Genomic DNA, 17,948 nt, shown 5'->3' on the forward strand with positions numbered 1-17,948 from the left:
TGGTCCCTATCATTACTAGAAGCTAATGAATGTGTATGCTTTGCCCACATGCCACCATTTGTTTAACAACAAGAACAATAGTAATCTCATCCTTCGTAGGGGGAGGGGGTAGAGGGACAGGCACACATTAAATCAGACAATGTACCATTTTATTCCTTATAAAATATATTTCATATTGTTGCTGTAAAAACATTACATTTCACATTTTTAAAAAAAATTTTTTTAACAGTAAAAATAATACTTGGAAGACAGCTGGGGGAAAAGGCGCCAATAAGACAAATTCACAGATGGGACTTATCTCCCTCTTCTCTCTCTCCTTTTTTCTTTTTTTTTCTTTTCTTTTCTTTTTTTTTTTCTTTTTGGCCCCTAGTAAAGTCAGAACGTGGGAGGTCCAGAAAGTAACAGGACAGATTTCTTCAAACAAATCAGAGTTTCCACACCCAAATTAATAATGTCCTCCAAGGAGTCAAGCTATAGGCTTACAATCACAATGTGGCTATTGCCCAAAACGCTCTCTGAAATTACAAAACTGCCTTCACAGCCAGCTTAAAAGACACATAAATCCAAGCTATTTTCCTCACTGGTCAGCCTGTGAGCTTTGCACCTGTCAAGTCACTTGACCACAGATATCATTCATTCACCAGACTCTGCACTGAATGAGCATAGGTACAGATTTCGTATCATTAAGGCTATTCAAAGCAGGCACCACAGACTCCAAAGGTAAATTCCAAGAAATACTTTGAATAAGGGTAACATCCCCGGAATAAATGGGTTTCCCAAAATCACAGAAAATCAGTCCTGTTAGTTTCAAATGCACGCCCGTGGCACCTGACCTTCTCTCAGAGTCTGCGGCCCAGGTGGGCTGGGAAGCAGGGAGAGACACAAAGATGAAGAGAACAGGCAGAGTCGCTGATCGGTTCACAAGCCACCCCCACCCTCTGAGAAGAAACAAACGGGACAACCCCAAGGGCAGAGCACATGTCAAGAACACAACAGCCACAAGGTGGGGTGAGAGGGCAGAGGCCAGAGAAGGCTACCACCATGGAAAAGGAGAGGAGCAAATATAGACATGGAAAAGCTGCACCAAAATAAAACATTAAAAAAAAAAAAGCCACCTCAGTTTTAAACTGTTTCATCCATTTCTTGTTTCTCCTCTTCCTTTTCTTCCCTGTGTACCAATGACAAGAGAAGCCTCCCTCACTTACAGGAAGCCTAGATATCCAGTTATATCGACAAAGTCCAAACTGAGGGGGGAAATGAAAACAGCTTTTCTAAAGACGAAACTCGACAAGAGCCAAGATTAAGAGGAGAGGGGAGAATGCTGCTGGGCAGGGTCCTCACGTCTCAGAAGCCCCCTCCCCTTGCCAAGAAGATCTGAAGATGGATGAGGGAGGTGAGCTGTCAGGACGAGCCACAATCTGCCGTCAGCTTTTAATTCTCAGGGAGGTGGAAGGGACAGGAGGGCCCCTGGGCCACCTCTTGCTGGCCTTGTTTCCAGCTTTAGGGACAGATTCCTTTTTTTTTTTTAACTAAGTTATAAAAATATACCCCATCACCACCAAAGACACCTATGCATGAGTGTCTGTCCCTCCATCACCAAACCCAGGTCACTATCACCCTTCACACACCATGCCTCTAAGGTTGGGTTTTCTAACCCTCACTGTCACAGATTCACAAACACCTGCACAAGTCCCACATGAAGTGGCCGAAGGGCCTTGGTAAGCCGGTATCTCCACCTGGGAGTGAGAGAGGACGGCCTCAGGTACAGCCAGGGGACGGAGGCTGCTGCCCAGCCCCAGGAGAGGTGGTTTGGTGGGATTCTCGAGCCCCCGACCTCCAGCATGTAAGTACAGCACTGAGATCCCAGACAGGCAGGCACCGGGTGGCCACGCTCCTGCTGGCCTGAGGAACTCCCAAACAAGTCAGGCTTAAGAGCAAGGGGAGCCCCAAAACAATTCATGCCCTCCCTGAGGGCCAGCATGTCTGGTTGTAATTAAGCAGTGATCTGCAGGGCACCAAGCTCCCCATCCACATCTCCCTCCTCGTCAACAAGAATAGTTTTGCTTATTTACTTCCCAAGCAACGCGATCCAGGCTGCTCTCAATTCTTCGGGCCTCCAGAAACAAGATGAGGGCTGCAGCACCAGGAGCTGCTAACCCAGCCCCTCCTCACCAGAGTTCTCAGGACTCTTCTGACCTTCCCCCCCACCGCTGCAAGCAAGAAATGGTGCTCAGCAGCTACCTCTGAGAAGGTTACACCACATCCACCGGACGCTCCCATCTCAGGAACTGGACCAACGCTGATTAAATTCCAGAGACCTCCTGCATTGATGGCAGAGTCCTGTCCTACTGGTCACCTTAGGGAGCAGATCACATTCTCCCAGACCCTGAGCCAACACAACAATCAGGAACCTGCCAACTCCGTCTCCAACATGGCGGCAAGCTGCCACTTACCTTTCTACCTCCTCTGTTTTCGTCCTCTCCCTCCCCCACACCAGCCCTAACTGCAGCCTTGGAGGGAATGGGAAAATCCCAGGTAAAGCTAGAGACAAAGAGGAACCTGCACAGGCTGGGGGCTGGATGGGGGAGGGGTCTCTCATCCAAATGAAAGGAAACTTTAATCAGATAAAAGGCTTCTGAATACACTGGGAAAAGAAAATAAAGTGTTTTAGAGGTGTCATCTCCATAACCGGGAGGGAGGAACATCGAGAGGGAGTTTGTTCACTCAGCAGAGGGCTTTCACAAATACTGAAACCCTCCAACGTTTCCCCAAGGAGCAGAGGAAAGAAGGATCAAGGTAGTGTTTAACTGCCACATTTCAAAAAGTGAATTCGTACAGCCTTTTGGCTCAGCTATTTGGGGACAGTCTTTAAAAACCTATTAGTCTGGGCTTTGAGAAGAAGCCATACAATATTTGTTGGGATGCAGCCCAACTTCAGAGGGAACCCAGATTCAAATAGTTGTCACCAAGAAAGGGTTTTCCTTTTACTTCCATGGAAGCTGCTCGGTGAGGACAGGCTCTCCCTTCTCCTGGATTCGGGTGGAGAAGACGGGCCAGCTGCACCTTAAAAAGTGCACAGATGCCCCCCATGCCCCCCACCAGCCACAGGTCCTGCTCTCGGAGTCCTCAGCCAGAAACTTTTTTTTTTTAAAGAAAAGTAAATTCATCTTGCTCACAGTCCCTTCTGGAAGAGTTGAGAAAGCAAAGAATTCACCAACTCAGCAGGAAAACAGAATGAGCTGTTCCTTCTTTTGATACATGCAAACTAATCCCCTAGACAGAGACGTGGGAAAGAGAGGGTAATTAGTTCTTTGGTCTCTGGTTCACTGCAGAATACCCTTGGTCAGTTTTGGCTCTCTTATTTTAGGGGTACAGGGGTGGGGGGTAGTATTTTCCTTTCATCTTTGAAAAACTCAAATGTTCCCAAAAGGGAAGTCAGGGGTGGGTGGGGGAAAATGTTTTTAAGTATTAAACCTTATCCAATAGAGCCCAAACTCCCAATGTCCACTCTGTATCAGTTAGGTCTCTGCGGAGGGCACAGGATGCGTCTGTCTTTCTCAGTCCGGCTGCCGGTGGGGGCGGGGAGCAGGGAGCAGGAGCCTGCAGCGGCAGAGATGGCGGCGGCGGCAGCAGCGGGGTGGGTTCAGTCCAGGAAGCGCTGGCAGGCCTTCTTCCAGCGGCAGGCCGTGCACCACTGGTCCCGGTGCTCGATGCCGTACACTTTGCGGCACTTCTTGGCCTCCCCACGGGCTTTCCTGGCCAAAAAGAGTTAGGAGGATGCAGACACGCAGTGGTGGCTACAGACCTGGACAGTGACCAGGCTCGAGGCTGAGCAAACCAGCAGAGGCTGGAAAGGCAAGTCAAGGAGCCAGAGGAACAAAAGCGTCCACCCCTACATCCAGCATGTCCCCACCCTCCCTGGTGAACCTCCACCCCTCACACCACCACCCTGGGAAACTAACCCGGGAGACAAGAGTAGGTGGGCTCTGAACCCACACTTGTAGTGGAGACAGTGGGGGCAGAAACCAGAAGGGAGGCCAAGGAACAAACAGTCTCACCTGGTGCTGCTCTGGGCCCTGGGCGGAGAAGTAACAATCAGGTGGGACTTCACTGCAGGTGGTGGCTGCTGAGGCTCGCTGAAGCTTAGCGACCTGCTCCGGACCTGGCCATGGGGAGAGAGAGACCATAAGCACACACAGGCCGTGGGCACGAGGGTAGGAGGGAAAGGTGAGAGAGCCACACCTGCTGAGCCCCTCTTAGTGACAGGCAGGGCGGGGGACCTTCCATTGTAAGATGTTCCAGGCACGGGGAAGCAGGGGCCAAGCGGGGAGAGAGGCAGCAGAGGAGCAGGTCTTTAAACCACACTTGTGATGGAGTGGGTGCCTCGAACAGGAGGCCTCCTGGTGGGCTGCTCCCTGCAGGTTTAGATGGAGTCACCACATGTGGGACAAAGGAGGGACTGTGCTGCCGAGGCCCCTTCAGGCACCCAGGTTTGACAATGTGTGATAACTTCCAGTAGGAGATATCGAAGACCACGAGCCACTATGGGTGGTTCAAAGGACTTCTGATTTATTTTAGCTCAGAGGCAAGCAACCTATAGGCACAGTCTGCCCAGTGGCCCCACTAGCTCCCATCTTCTTTCATGACCCTCCTCATCCTCTCCACTTCTCCCATATTCTCTGCCTTTCTTTCTCTCCACACTGAAGCCTTAGCAAGCACCCACACACACTCAGGGCTCAATATGGCACTGACCGCAGACTCGCCTGGAGATTTCCCTGGTAGTAAACTTGCTTTATCTGGCTTCTCCTCTGCCTACACACTCCTTGCACCTCCTAGGAGGGCTGTGACTAGCTAGGGAGGGCAAGGCAAGTGCGAGAATGCACGGAGGCCTTCAGGAAATTTGGGTGCTGAGGGCAAGTTCAGGGAGATGGCCTCCAGCGCTAGTAACATGCGGAAGAGCCTTGGGTTTGACCCCAGGGGGGCCCTGGGGCTCACGCACACTCACCGGAGAGAGGGAGGAGGCCGTGGAGGGGGCAGCAGCCCAGCTAATACTGGTGTAGATGTGTGGCGACACGGGAATCTGAAAGGATGGCAGGGCCTGCCAGAGACAAGAGCAGGTCAGCCTGGGGCGCACTCAGGCAGCCTGCGGGTCCACCCATGTTCCCTGCGACTTCACGGCCCACCACAGAGCACGGGCCTCCAAGAGGAAACAATGGGGGTGCACGCAAATACTGTGCCCCAGAGAAACCCCAGCACCAGCAAGCCCACTTTCCCCAACTCCTACTGTTTGCTGGATCCCTTCTCTGAGAGCTGGTCTTCAGGCCAGCCCTGTGCCTGAATCATCAGAGTGGATTAGCTGCTCAGCTAGCTCATGTACCATGAACGTGCTACAGGCAGTTCCCAAAAGCAGTCCCACACCCTTCTAAGCACAGGTGGTGTGGCTGCACCCAGTAGATGGCATCCCCAGGCCACCCATGGAAGCAGCACCACTCTCCTGGGAGCCCGGGTGCAAAGACACCAGCTGCCCTCCAGAGGTCCCAATGTGCAGGGCCAGCCAGCTGCCTCAAGGGCCTCCTGAAGCTGGCCAAACATAAACTAGCCAGGCGGCCACTCGTTCTAATGAGGAGAGCTGGCTCATTTTGTAAAGGCTGTCTGATTGAAAGCACTGCTTTTTAATTACTAACCTGTAAATCAGCCTAGAGTCGGATAAAACCAAGCTGTAGGCATCAAAGGATTTTAAGGAAAGAAACGCCAGAAAGCAAGCTGTGCGTTCCCGGAGTACGGACACGGACCATCCTACACGTCACCCCCTCCATGACAACTTTCCCAGCCACGTGGGCATAACAGCTTGGCTCTTCCTGTGCCTGCAACAATTTCTCATGCCTTTCTCAAGGTACTGTGACCATTTATTACAATTAATCAGACTTATGTGTTCATTTCTCTCTCCAGCTAAGCTGTGCGCTTCACAAGGTCGGAGACTATGCCTTACTCTATTTGAAAAGTTTAGCCCAATGTTTGACACACAGTAGGTATTCAAAAAAATGGGTGCTGGATTGTTTGTTACTGTAACACAATTTTAAGAGTTGCGGATTTACTCTGAGCAGCACAACTGCGCTACATTTGTATAACCAGTGATGTAACAATTCCCCAGTCCAAATCCATCCACCTGGTTACTCAGGGATTCAGCCAGATTTCTAGGGACTACTCATGACAGCCACCGATGCAGAACTCTGGAATTCCCACATTTGTTGAATGTAAGGTCATTTTTCTTTCCCTCTTTATAGAAGTTAGAGATTAGCAATTTAGCCAAAGGGCTCAGCCTTTGGTCAGGGCAGTCAGCGGCCTGTGATCAGGCTGGCTGGTGACATGTCAGACACCGAACATCCTTTATGGCCCCACGGCTGAGCTCCCAATGTGCCCCAGCCTCATACCTGGTATGCGTGATCAGCCTGAATGTGCCAGAAGGAGCCAGGAGCTGACTTGCTGAGAGCACCAGAGGGCAGATAAGACTCCAGGCCGGGGTGTTCTGGGCCTGAGGACTGGGTTTTGGGAGGAGGTGGAGGGAGGAGGGCAAGGGGTGGGCTGGTCATGCTGGGGGCTGGGGCTGGGTCAGTTGTGGGGGCGCCAGCGGCAGCTTCCTCCTTCATCTGCACCTCTGTGTAGTAGAAATCCTCCTCCCGCTTGAACTGGTCAGAGTCCACGGTGTCTCTGTGAGGGAGGGAGATGCAGTGAGGGTCAGGAACAAGTTGCCTCAGGTCAAACCCAGGAGACCTCATGGCAGAAGAGGGAAGAGTGCTGGCCCAGGCCCGCCCAACAAGTCAGGGAAGGAGCCCGATCGAACACAGAATTACGTGCCTGAACACTGTTTTTCCTGGCACCCGATGCTCCTCCTCCCACCGCTCCTCCTGAAGCAGTCATCTGGCTCTGCCACGGGTCCCCTCTGGGTCCCACCTACCTGGGGTCACACTATCTCCTCAAGGGAAAGGGCTGTGAATCAGTTTCCACCACCCTGAGCAGCCCTGGCTCCAGGGAGTCAGAGCTAACGGAGCCCCAGCTCTCTGAGGGGAAGCAGGTGCAGAACCCACAATGAGGAGTCACCAAATAGCCTAATTTCTACGGGGAACTCAAACACCCTGCCTCCTATAGTCAACCAGGAAGACACATCCACAGGATGGACAGAGCTCCCTCCCCACGAATGGCGTCAACATGCACCATGAAGGGAGGGTCCTTCCTTCCCAGCAAAGATCGCTTTCCAACAGGCTATTCTGCTGGGCACAGGGGCCGGGGATAGGCACCAGGTGGTGTTCTCAGCAAGTTATTTTCTCGGAACCATTCTTGGCTGTGGGTGGCAGGAGAAAGAACCTCCCGAGTGAGTCTCTAGGCAAAGAGGCCCTGGGTTTGATACCTACCCCAGGTGGAGGGCTTTGACGTGTCGTTTGATGCCCACAATTGAGCGCAGAACTTTGCCACAATTTGGCCACAGGCACTTGTACATCACCTTCACAGAGTTCTAGGAGAAAGGAAGATGGGAGCTTTGGGATGTGCCCCTCTCCTCACCACTCCTCACCCTCGCGCAGGGGAGACTTCAGCTGCCTTCAAACACAAGCCGACAAAAAGCTCTAGGGGAGGGATTCCCTGGGACCAGAGAAACTGACAGGCAGGGGCAGACAGCCTTGCCCCAGGATACGGTCCCACTGCCAGCAGCAGCGCCTTGTGCTGTGGGTGAGACCCCGCCAGAAGCCCACATACGCAGGCCCTATGTGAGAGCCGCAAAGAGGGCAGGGATCAGGGCAGAGGTGAAAAGGAACAAGCATAAAAGAGGAGTGGGCTTCTGGGGATATCATGACAGAACAGAGGAGAAAGGAAACCGGAAATGGGGTGGAGCCTGAGAACATCCAGGACCTGGGGGGCACCCCATCCCCTCCAAAGCTGGCCCCACGCTGACATCAGCCCCCACACCACATCACAAACCTTTCTTTTGCGTGGAGCTGGTTCATCCAACAGGAAAGCATCGGGATCGGTCTCAAATCCATGATCAGTCTGGGGAGAACCAAAGGCATCCCCCAAATACTTGGGGCTGGCCTGGGGGTGGGGAGGCGAGGGTGTAGAAATGCCACTGCCTGCGCTCCAGTGCCCACTGGTGGTGCTGCTGCCACTGTCCGACACATCGCCACTCTCCTTCCACGGATCACAGGCTGCTCTGGAAGCTGAATGGAGAGAGGACAGCGGGCGCTCACCTGCTGTCCCCGGGCAGCGCCTCCTTTCGGCACAACTCTGTCTACACCAGATTCAACCAACAGCCCCAGTCAGAGACCATGAAATTCTAATCTGCAGTCTGGGTTCCTGAATCCAATTCCTGGCTCTGGCTCTGCCTGGCTTTGCCACTCCTTGCAGAGGTGGGGGCAGGGGGCGGGAACCCTAAAACCTCTCATTTCTGAGCTCTGGGAAAGGATCCCTGCTCTGCACCACTGGCCGTTTCCTACCACAGCCTCATGGGTAATCATTAAGTGACAGACACATACTGCAACTTCATTTTATGTATTATTAGTAGAAAGATAACCTAATTAAAATGTATTTCTCACTTTATATGTTAAAAAGAAAAGCAGAGAAGAGAGTGGGGTGTGGGGAGGGACAGTCCCTCCTCCTGCATCTAAGCCTGAAAGGGTTGATGAGAACTTGCACCACAGGCCTGCTGGGTCTCAGGTGGGGCCCTTCCCCCAACAGCAAGTCAGATGGAAGACCAACTTAAGAGCTCCTGGGCCAGGCTTTCTTGATAAATGCCTTTCAAGAATTTAAACCCAGGCAAGGCCCTCAGAACTGGCACATGAAAAAAAGTTGCACCAGCTTTCCCAGCTGCAGGAGGGGTAACATTCACTGGAGCCAGCTACAGCCTGGGTGAGTCCTGCTTTTACCCACAAGCAACACATCTGCAGATGGAGAGACGAACTCTGAGAGTTCATTATCTTTCTATTAATAATATATACAATGAAGTTGCAGTGTGTGTCTGTCGGTTAATGATTACCCACGTGGCCGTGGAAGGAAATGGCCAGCAGTGCAGAGCAGGGACCAGAGCTCAGAAAGGGGAGGTTTTAGGATCCCACCCCCCAAACGGAGTGGCAAAGACAGTTGAAAGGAATCATGAGTTGACAGGGAGGCCCTTCCACACCACACAGCCCTGAACCCACTGCCCTGCTCCCAGCAGTGCAGACGAACAGGAAGAAGACCACAGGGAGACAGGTGCAATTTTCAGTTTATAAACTGCCTGTCTTGGATGCCTAGGTGGCTCAGTTGGTTAAGCGCCAGACTTCGGCTCAGGTCATGATATCAAGGTTTGTGAGTTCAAGCTCTGCATGGGTGTCGCTGCTGTCAGAGCAGAGACCACTTGGGATCCTCCGTCTCCCTCTCTCTCTGCCCCCAAAATACATAAACATTTAAAAAAAAAAAAAAAAAACCTGCCTGTCTTCAGGCTGCTTTAGACCCAACCCAGACTCTCCATGCTCAGGCCATAAATCCAGATTAATTTACAGCACAAGAGAATGTGAAATTCTGAAATAGCAAGAGAAGGGGGGTGGGGAACTGTGACATGTGTCATGTGATGGCCACGTCCCCTAAAGCCCCACCTGCCAGCATGGGCAGCCATTCTACACAGCTGCCCTACCCTGGATTCTGAGGTAACTACCACACCCCTTGTGGTCAGGATAAAAATCCTACTGCTTTTCTCTCGTCCTGCTCAATTCCCAACTGCTTCTAGGCTAATCTAGACATTTGAAATAGATTCCCAGCATTCCGTGTGTCCAGGGCAGGCTCTTCTCCATGTGAGGAGAAAAGGATGGAGGAACTCTTCCCTCCCTAAGTATCCCTGTCAAGTCTCAAAGCGATGACTTCTTGAAAACTCAGAGTTTACAACATGCACACGTAGGGCATAAAACAGGGTAGCCCTTCAGGGAAGAACTCAGGAGCCACCAACAGACCAACGGGCCCAAGGCCCACACACGTCTGTCAGGGAGAGACAGGCCAGGGAAGAGAATGCTGCATCTGGTGGGATCAGGCTCTGGAGAGAAAGGGCAGGTCAACCCTACAGCACAGCAGCCTTCCACACAGGAATGGCCCAAACGGCTCAAACACTGGAAGCAGCAAGGGGACATACAGTGGGAGAAAAAGAGAAAACAACAAAAATGTAGTATCATACATTAATCTGTAAGTTATAAGATAAACATAAATGACTCTACCTTGGATCCTAAGATCTTGTAGGGCAAGGGTAACAGATTTTCTACACCAGGAAAACAAAGTACTCCTCTGTAAATGCATAGCTATGAAGTTTACAGTGAGTTTTTCAGAAATGTGTATAATTCCCTGTTGCACACACACACACATACACAACCACCCCAACAGTAGAGAGAACAGAGAGAATATGTAGTTTCCATGTAAATAGTACCTGTGATAACTACAGCAAGGCATAGACCTCTCCTGGCAGAATACTTCAATATAATTAGCTGCCAAGCAACCCTTATTTTTCCACTGACTTCAACCATAAGATCAGAAATATACTGTAATGGGGAAAAAAATCTTTAATAGACCATTAAAAATGGCTGTCAAACTGGGACTTAAGCTCTTGGGATCAGGGCATATTATCAGATGTGTCTAACATTGGTGTTGGGGTGTGTGTGTGAACGTGTATTTATGTGTTTTACACACACTCACAGACACACACACCTGATGGGAATTGGAGTCAGTGATTTTCCTTGCCTTTATGACACTTTCCTGATCTTCCTCCGGGATCTCCGAAACTTGTAGAATTTCCTGAAAAACTTACAGTTGGCTCCTCCCCACTTTGCCATTGCAGCAGCTGTGCAATGCTGAGCTCCACAGCTAGGGGCCATCGGACTCTCAGGCGTCAGCAACAGGCTCTGGGTGGAGGCAGCAAGCCTGCTGTACCTGCCTTTCAATCTGCCTTCTATGTAGGGAAATTCCTTATGCCTGATACGTGCAAAGGCCTCTTTCCTCCTGACATGTGTTCACGGCTAACTCCTATCTTCCTATAAGTTTTTAAGTAGCCTGCATTTCAGCTAGATGTCACCAATGAAGAAAAGTTATTCCTTGGGAGTAAGTTAGGCCAGCCCTATAATGAAGTTCAAAAACAACTTCAGGTTCACTACCAGTCTGGTCAAACTACTAACATAAGGCAACCCTTCTTCCTCCCGTATTGCCAATCATGTATGCGTGAGGGGTCGCACCAGAAGTATTTTCTTTTAATTCGGGAATCTGCTGTGAAGTCATACTGTTGCTCTGTATTAAGCAACTGGATTTTAGACTTCAGCTCATGTATTCCAGGTCCTTGGCCTGTAGGCCCGCACTAATTTACAAGGCTGAATTAGGCACTTGGAATGGGGGCATGAATCTTCCGAGGCCCCTAGGGGACCATTTAGTCAGCTTCTCTGTGAACTAAATATTCCTCTACGGGCCTTGTTCAGGCCCCCACCGAAGTGCCTCGCTCACTTACTCCCATAGAAGAGCGGCCAGCCTCATGCTCAACATCTTCACAATGCACCAGGAACCTCCTCCCCAGCTGAGGAAACTGAAGAAAAAGAATGGAAGCATCTAACTCAGTGTCACTCAGCCAGTCTGAGATGCAAGTGAGAAGAGACTCCAGACTTCCTACTGCCAGTCTACTGGCTGGTCTAAGCGGAGGCAGGCGGTGGCGGGCCTGCGCCACACCCAGAACCCACCAGGGCCCCCTTCCTCACCAGAGAAGTTGGCCTCGGCCCCAGGAGGGCTCTGCACGACTGGGCTGCAGGACAGGGACGTCAGCACCATGGCCGCCATCATCTCGTCCATTTCCACTGCATCCGACTTCCTGGATTCAAGTGGGTGAGTGCCAGAGGTTACTTCCTGACACAGTGGGCAGCAGACCCACTAACACTTCTGGACTGTCCCCTCCACGCCCCCACTCCAACCAGCCAGTGTGCGTGCTAACTAAAGCACGAAGGTCTCTCTCCTCGTTCTTCATGAAAAATACCCATTCTGAATTGCGCTTCTAGTATCAGTCAACCCCGCTGCAAGCAGGTCGGTCCCCATGCCACTAGTGACACCTGGAAGCAGCTACATTGTCCCCTAAATTCATTTCCTAACTCTAACTGCGGCTTAAAATCAAGAATTTTATTTGGGGGAGAGAGAGAATAGCAAAAGCAATAAAATCAACCAGGGGGATAAAAGACAACTGATGGAATATGAAAGCACTAAAATTACCCTCCTTTCTCCATCTTCTACTTAAAATAAAGAAAGAGCAGGACGCCCGGGTGGCTCAGTCAGTTAAGTGCTTGACTTCGGCTCAGGTCATGATCTCATGGTTCGGACGCTCAAGCCCTGCATCAGGCTTTGCGCTGACCACTTACTCAGAACCTGGCGTCTGCTTCCGATTCTGTGTTTCCTTCTCTATCTGCCCCTTCCTCGCTCATACTCTGTCTCACTCTCTCAAAAATAAATGTACAAAAAATAAAATAAAATAAAGAACAATTACACTAACCAGTTCCTTTCCCCTCCCCTGAGAAAAAATGATGAGGTAGTCTGACAGCTTCTGAACGCAGTACACAAGCCAATGAGCAAGTAAACCAGAAACGCTAAATCTCCTGGTGTAAATCTCAGTGCTCAGAGCAGAGTTCTATAAAATTTTACATGTAATTTTTAAAAATCCATATAAAGCTACGTTACGTGGAAGTAAACTTAGAGCCACTTACCATAAGTTACAGTAAAAGTATGAAAAGTTATTCTGAAATAAATTTCTAGGTGGCTCATCTACTTCAAAGGACTGTGTTACTTCATTCTTTACAGTTCAAATCCACTGAAATCTGGGACCGGGTTTGAAGCAGCTAAACCAAGACTAAGACTAATATAGTAAACATATCAGCATCCCCTTTTTGTGTGTGATCTTTGAATTTTTATTTCCATAGAGGAGCAAAACAATTTCTTTGCCAGCGTTCCACTGAATTTGCAACCAAATACTATTGCACTGGTCTGTCTGAAGACACCAGATATGCTGTCGTCAATGGGGGTACCCACAGACAGAAAGCAGTGGAGGGGGACCTGACTGCTTGCACATCCGGCACACGGCAACACCCACTGGCCGGTGGGAATATATACATACACTCAGGGGAAATTTTTATCATAAAATTCTAAAGCAAAATAGGCATTCTTCACTCTTCAGCAGTTTTGAAGATCTAAGCCAGGGGTCAGCAATCTGTGGGCTGTGGGCCAGACGTGCTCTGCTGCCCATTTTTATGTGACTCATAAGCTAAGAATGGCACAATTTTATATGGTTTTAAAAATCAAAAGAATTAGCTCTTGATATGTGACACAAGAAAATTAGATGAAGTTATAATCTGAGTGTCTGTAAGTAACATTTTATTGGAGCACTGCCCACAGCAGAGCTGAGGAGTGGGACAAAGACTGGTTGGGCCATAAAACTACATGATTTTTACTATCTGGCCCACTCAGAACAAGTTTGCTGACTCCTGATCTAAGCCATTTTTTCCCATCTCCCATCATGAAAAGCTACTTATTTTAATTTAAGAATGAAGGGGGCAAAAATAGCGCTTAGCCATGCCAAAGATGAACCACTCACAGTAGAGTTACAGGGAAGAAAGGATGCCATTCTCGGTGTGTTTGTCTGTTTGTTTTAAAGAACGCCCCTCTCTGAATCCTATTTGTCCAGGATCTGGACAACTAGACGGCTAGGACTTGCACAGTCCTTCCCCAACACAAGATATCCCACAACCCAGTGCCTCACCGCCCACGTGACTCCCAGAGCCCAGAGCCCAAGTGCTCCCACACAAACCTCTTTGGGACATCAATGTTCCTGGAGACAGGCCTATAGGCTGGTGGTGCCTGGGGGATGGGGCCCTGCAGCTCAGCCAGCCACACCTCCTCCGCTTTACAGCAGATTTGTAACTTCTGATCCAAAAGCCAGACAGTCACCTTGTCCTCTGCCCAACTATGCTGCTCCACTAGTCCTGTGCATTCTTGACCCCCGTACCACACATAAACCTGAGGGGGAGAAAAAGAGCAACCAGTGGTCAGTACTTGGTAGTTCTTAGGCCATATGCTCCCAGTTCTGAGAACCAGGATCTACCTGCCACAAACTGCTTCTCGGACTCATTTGGGTTTGTTGGGTTTTTTTTACATTTTTTATTCATTTTTGAGACAGAGCATGAGTGGAGGAGGGGCAGAAAGAGAGGGAGACACAGAATCTGAAGCAGGCTCTAGACTCTGAGCTATCAGTACAGAACCCAACGTGGGGCTCAAACCCATGAACTGCGAGATCATGCCCTAAGCCCAAGTCAATGCTCAACCAACTGAGCCACCCAGGTGCCCCTATCTCTGAACCCATTTTTAATTCAAGCAGATGTTCCCAGGTACCTGCTTCCCACCTGGGCACCCAAATTAGCCACAGTGGATCAGTTCTTCCCAGAACAGATCCTTATAAACTCTCTAGATGGAGAGAGCAAACATGCCAGTTTCTGGAATTATTTTCTGATCTTGGAATCCACGTACAATTACAGTTAAGTAGTTATCATCTTGAAATAGACTGTTATAACCCTAAGATTTTTCTGTTAGTTTCATGGTAACCAGAAAGAAAAAACCTCTAGTGTATACATAGAAGAGAAAGAGAAAGAAACCAAACTATATAACTACAAAAAAATTAACAACTCACAGAAGACAGCAAGAGGAAGAAAGGAACAAAGGAACTACAAAACAGTCAGAAAACAATTAACAAAATGGAAGTCCTTACCTATCAGTAATTACTTTAAATGTAAATGGACTAAATTCTCTAACCAAATGAATTTGAACTCTGTATCCATCCTCCTGATGTCTTGCTCTGTCTTACCTTTGAAGTCCTTTATATCTGCTGCCTATATATTTTTCCAACTACTACCTGAATTGATCACACACTGAATTTTTCCCTTCAGAAGATTCTAAGTCTACCTAAGGACTAGATGGTAGGGGTGGAGAGGTAGGCAGACTTCTCTCAAGGAGTGCCCAGCAGTTGGCAGGTCACTTTACATCATGGGAAAAGAGGCCTGACAATAGAAGCCTCAGCAGGGAGGTAGTCTCTATTTATGGGTCCTTGAGAAGTCAATGCATTCGGACCTGGTGATAATATCAGGTACAGGTGATGACTGAGCCCTGCCACAAGGGGAGGGAAACTGGAAAAGGAAATCCAAATGTCATCCTGACTAAACAAACACCTTTGCCTCTTGAAAATGCCTAAAGGTGATTCAAAGTTGAAATATTATGTTTCTCATAAGCCTCAGATTCTTGTTCTGTCAAGCTGGAAACTGAGGCAGATTGAGAAACTGAGCTCTTGCCAAGCTTTGAACTAAGGTTTTGAGTAGGACTAAGTCCAGAATAACAGGTACCAGACAGCACTATCATAGAGGAAATCTGGGTCTGCTAATGATGACCCACTCTCAAGGGAAGCCTGCTGCCGAAGGGCCCAGAGGGATGCAAGTAAACGGTCTGCATACAAACTGGTGCCCAGAGAGTTTGTGGCCTGTCACTCAGGGCACTGCTGGCCTGCCAGCCCCAAGCCTGGGAATATCAGACACCATCCACATGGGGACCAACCTACCTTCTGCCCAGGTTGAAAGGCCACCTGCTGGAGGCCCGAAGGGCCAGGAGCCTTGAGGATCTCTTTGGGCTGCTCCTGGCAGGAAGTGTCCTTAGAGGCAAGGAAGGGCTGGGTGGCCGCCCCCTCCAGCAGCTCAGTCTGAGGCTCCAACGGTGGGGCTGCCCCAGGGGGCCCCAACACCCGGGCTCCCAGGAGGGACCGCTTACCAAGGCGCCGGGACAGCACACTGGCCATGCTGCTGCCTTTCCTGTGGAGGCAAAGGGGACAAGGAGTCCTTTATCCATTATCTGGAGTAATCAGGAAGCTTTTTAGTACAATGCCCTACATGCAGCAGGAGTCTAGAAGCACCCGTCAAAGTAGATGAAACATTTTAAAGTAACTTCTACAATTTCTTTTTACAAAAGTAATAGCTGTTCTTAGTAGGACACTTAGAAAATATTAAGCACAAAGAAAAAACAAATCACTCAAGATGCTGCCTCCGAGAGATACCCGATTTTCCTGTGTCACATGTCATGAGTTCTTCTACATACATATTTACAAACTTCTGTTTCCACAAATATGGGATTACGGTTAGGTGAACTGAATTCTCCCTTAAATAGCTTGCGTAGCTTTTACTACATCATTAAATGTTACTCTATTTAAAAAAAAACACTTTTAGAAGACACCAAGTATTTTCTTAGGCAAATTCGTCATTGCTAACTTAAGACATCCTTTATTGTATCTGATGGCTGTATCCTGCATTGTGCTGTTTAATCTGCTCTGCCAGCAAAGAGCAGTCTCTGAGCTCAACCTCAACACACACACACCAAGGACCTTAGGTCAGGTCCTTATATATGACATCACTAAGTCAAAGCTCAAGGACATCTGTCAGAGACTCGCAGATTCTCAAGCTTAGTTGGCTTCAAAGTTGCAAAGAGCCATGGAAATGAGAAGCTAACTCTCCTTTCCTCATTTTACACTTGAGGAACTAAGGCTGAGAGTTTGACTTTCACGGCAGTAAAAGTGGTCAGCACGTTCATCCCATGACAAACAGGAGCCAGAGTGAAAAATGGCGAGGGTCATTTCAGCATACTCTGAAGGCACCCATGGACCCCCACTCATCACACTGCAGAAAGCAGGGAACTGGGTAGCACTGCCTTCCACGCGCTAGAGAGGGAAATGCTAAGGAGGAGACTGAAACTAGCAACTTGGTCTGATGTCTCACTAGTCAGATTCCTCCTGTGAGAGAAGAGGGGTTCTAACCACTGTGGCACTCAATGAACTCCAGGGCTGAGTGGGACCCTCAGGAGTTCTTTGAGCCCCTCCTTGACCTTCATGCACCTATATTATTCTGGAAAACAAGAACTTCATCCTCTGGATCTCTCAGCAATCCAAATCAGTTGACAAGCGTACCCTCGGGAAATCCCTGCAGCCTGCCTGCTAAGTGAGCTACAATGAAAACACAGATCTGTCCTCAGACCACACGGTCTGTGCCCACTCACAGCCTGTTTCCGCATCTACAAATCACAACACTAATATTCCCCTCACCAATATGTAGGGGGAGCAAATGAGAACACTCTGTAGAAGCTCTTCACAACCTGCAAAGTGTGGTAGAAATACAAAGTAGCACTGTCAGCGCCCTCCTTCTTGCTTCCCTGCCTACTTGGCTGCCCTTCTCACCAACTCCTGAGAACTGACTTCTGTCAGTCACCTAACAACAGAACAGGCCTTTGCAGCCCCTTCACCACCACAAACCTGTACCCTTTGTTCCTGCACAGGACTCGAGGGGCAGGTGCCTACCAGGGGGCCTACATCTCAGGCCTGGGTCTCCTGGCAGAAGAGGAAGAGAAGACCTAGCCCTCTGCGAACTCAGGACGCCCTCCTTCTGCACAGCACTCCTGGTTTTTCGCCCGTCCTGTGGTTCATTTCCTTTGGGTTCCCTAGCACATTCCTAATCTCTGCTGTTCCAGGTCCTCTGTTCCCTCCTAGTCATTTATTCAGTTAGTATTTAGTTGAGGAATTGCTATGTGCAAAGCACATTCCCCAGCGCTGTGGGAGGTATAAAACACAACCATGTTCATGGACCCCTATACCAGTACTATTTCATGCCCCACCAAGCTAACTCTACCCCACTCTATTAAGCCTGGCATTTCAAGAGATTGTACCAGCCACATCTCTCTTGCCTTCCACTTCCCCTCCCGTGACCACACTCACACCAGAAGAAAACCATCATCACAGCTAAGAATTTAAACTCATTTGGAACAGTTCCATAAATTTTCCTACTTTTCACCCTTCTCCCAAAGTGCCTCAGGGTTCTGTTTAGGCCCCATGCTATCTCCACATC

At 49.4% G+C, this 17,948-nt stretch overlaps 1 protein-coding gene across 3 annotated transcripts in view; it reads right to left on the reverse strand.

The window, feature by feature from the left end:
* Positions 1-132: 132 nt before the first annotated feature.
* ZNF395 (zinc finger protein 395) overlaps positions 133-17,948 on the reverse strand; it is a 44,696-nt gene continuing 26,880 nt past the window's right edge. For 2 of the 3 annotated variants that reach the window (XM_029938419.1, XM_029938422.1), the window contains exons 2-10: positions 15,626-15,872; positions 13,832-14,040; positions 11,745-11,854; positions 7,972-8,207; positions 7,410-7,510; positions 6,432-6,708; positions 5,006-5,098; positions 4,059-4,162; positions 3,644-3,755 (exon numbers count right to left, since the gene is read on the reverse strand). In XM_029938419.1, coding sequence (XP_029794279.1) covers positions 3,644-3,755; positions 4,059-4,162; positions 5,006-5,098; positions 6,432-6,708; positions 7,410-7,510; positions 7,972-8,207; positions 11,745-11,854; positions 13,832-14,040; positions 15,626-15,859 — 1,476 coding nt within the window. In that variant the 5' untranslated portion in view covers positions 15,860-15,872. Of the gene's footprint in view, positions 3,756-4,058; positions 4,163-5,005; positions 5,099-6,431; positions 6,709-7,409; positions 7,511-7,971; positions 8,208-11,744; positions 11,855-13,831; positions 14,041-15,625; positions 15,873-17,948 lie in introns of those variants that run through there. The other variant, XM_029938413.1, reaches the window with a different exon arrangement.

This window comes from Suricata suricatta, chromosome 1, assembly GCF_006229205.1.
Source record: "Suricata suricatta isolate VVHF042 chromosome 1, meerkat_22Aug2017_6uvM2_HiC, whole genome shotgun sequence".
In the NCBI taxonomy this organism is placed as follows: domain Eukaryota; kingdom Metazoa; phylum Chordata; class Mammalia; order Carnivora; family Herpestidae; genus Suricata; species Suricata suricatta.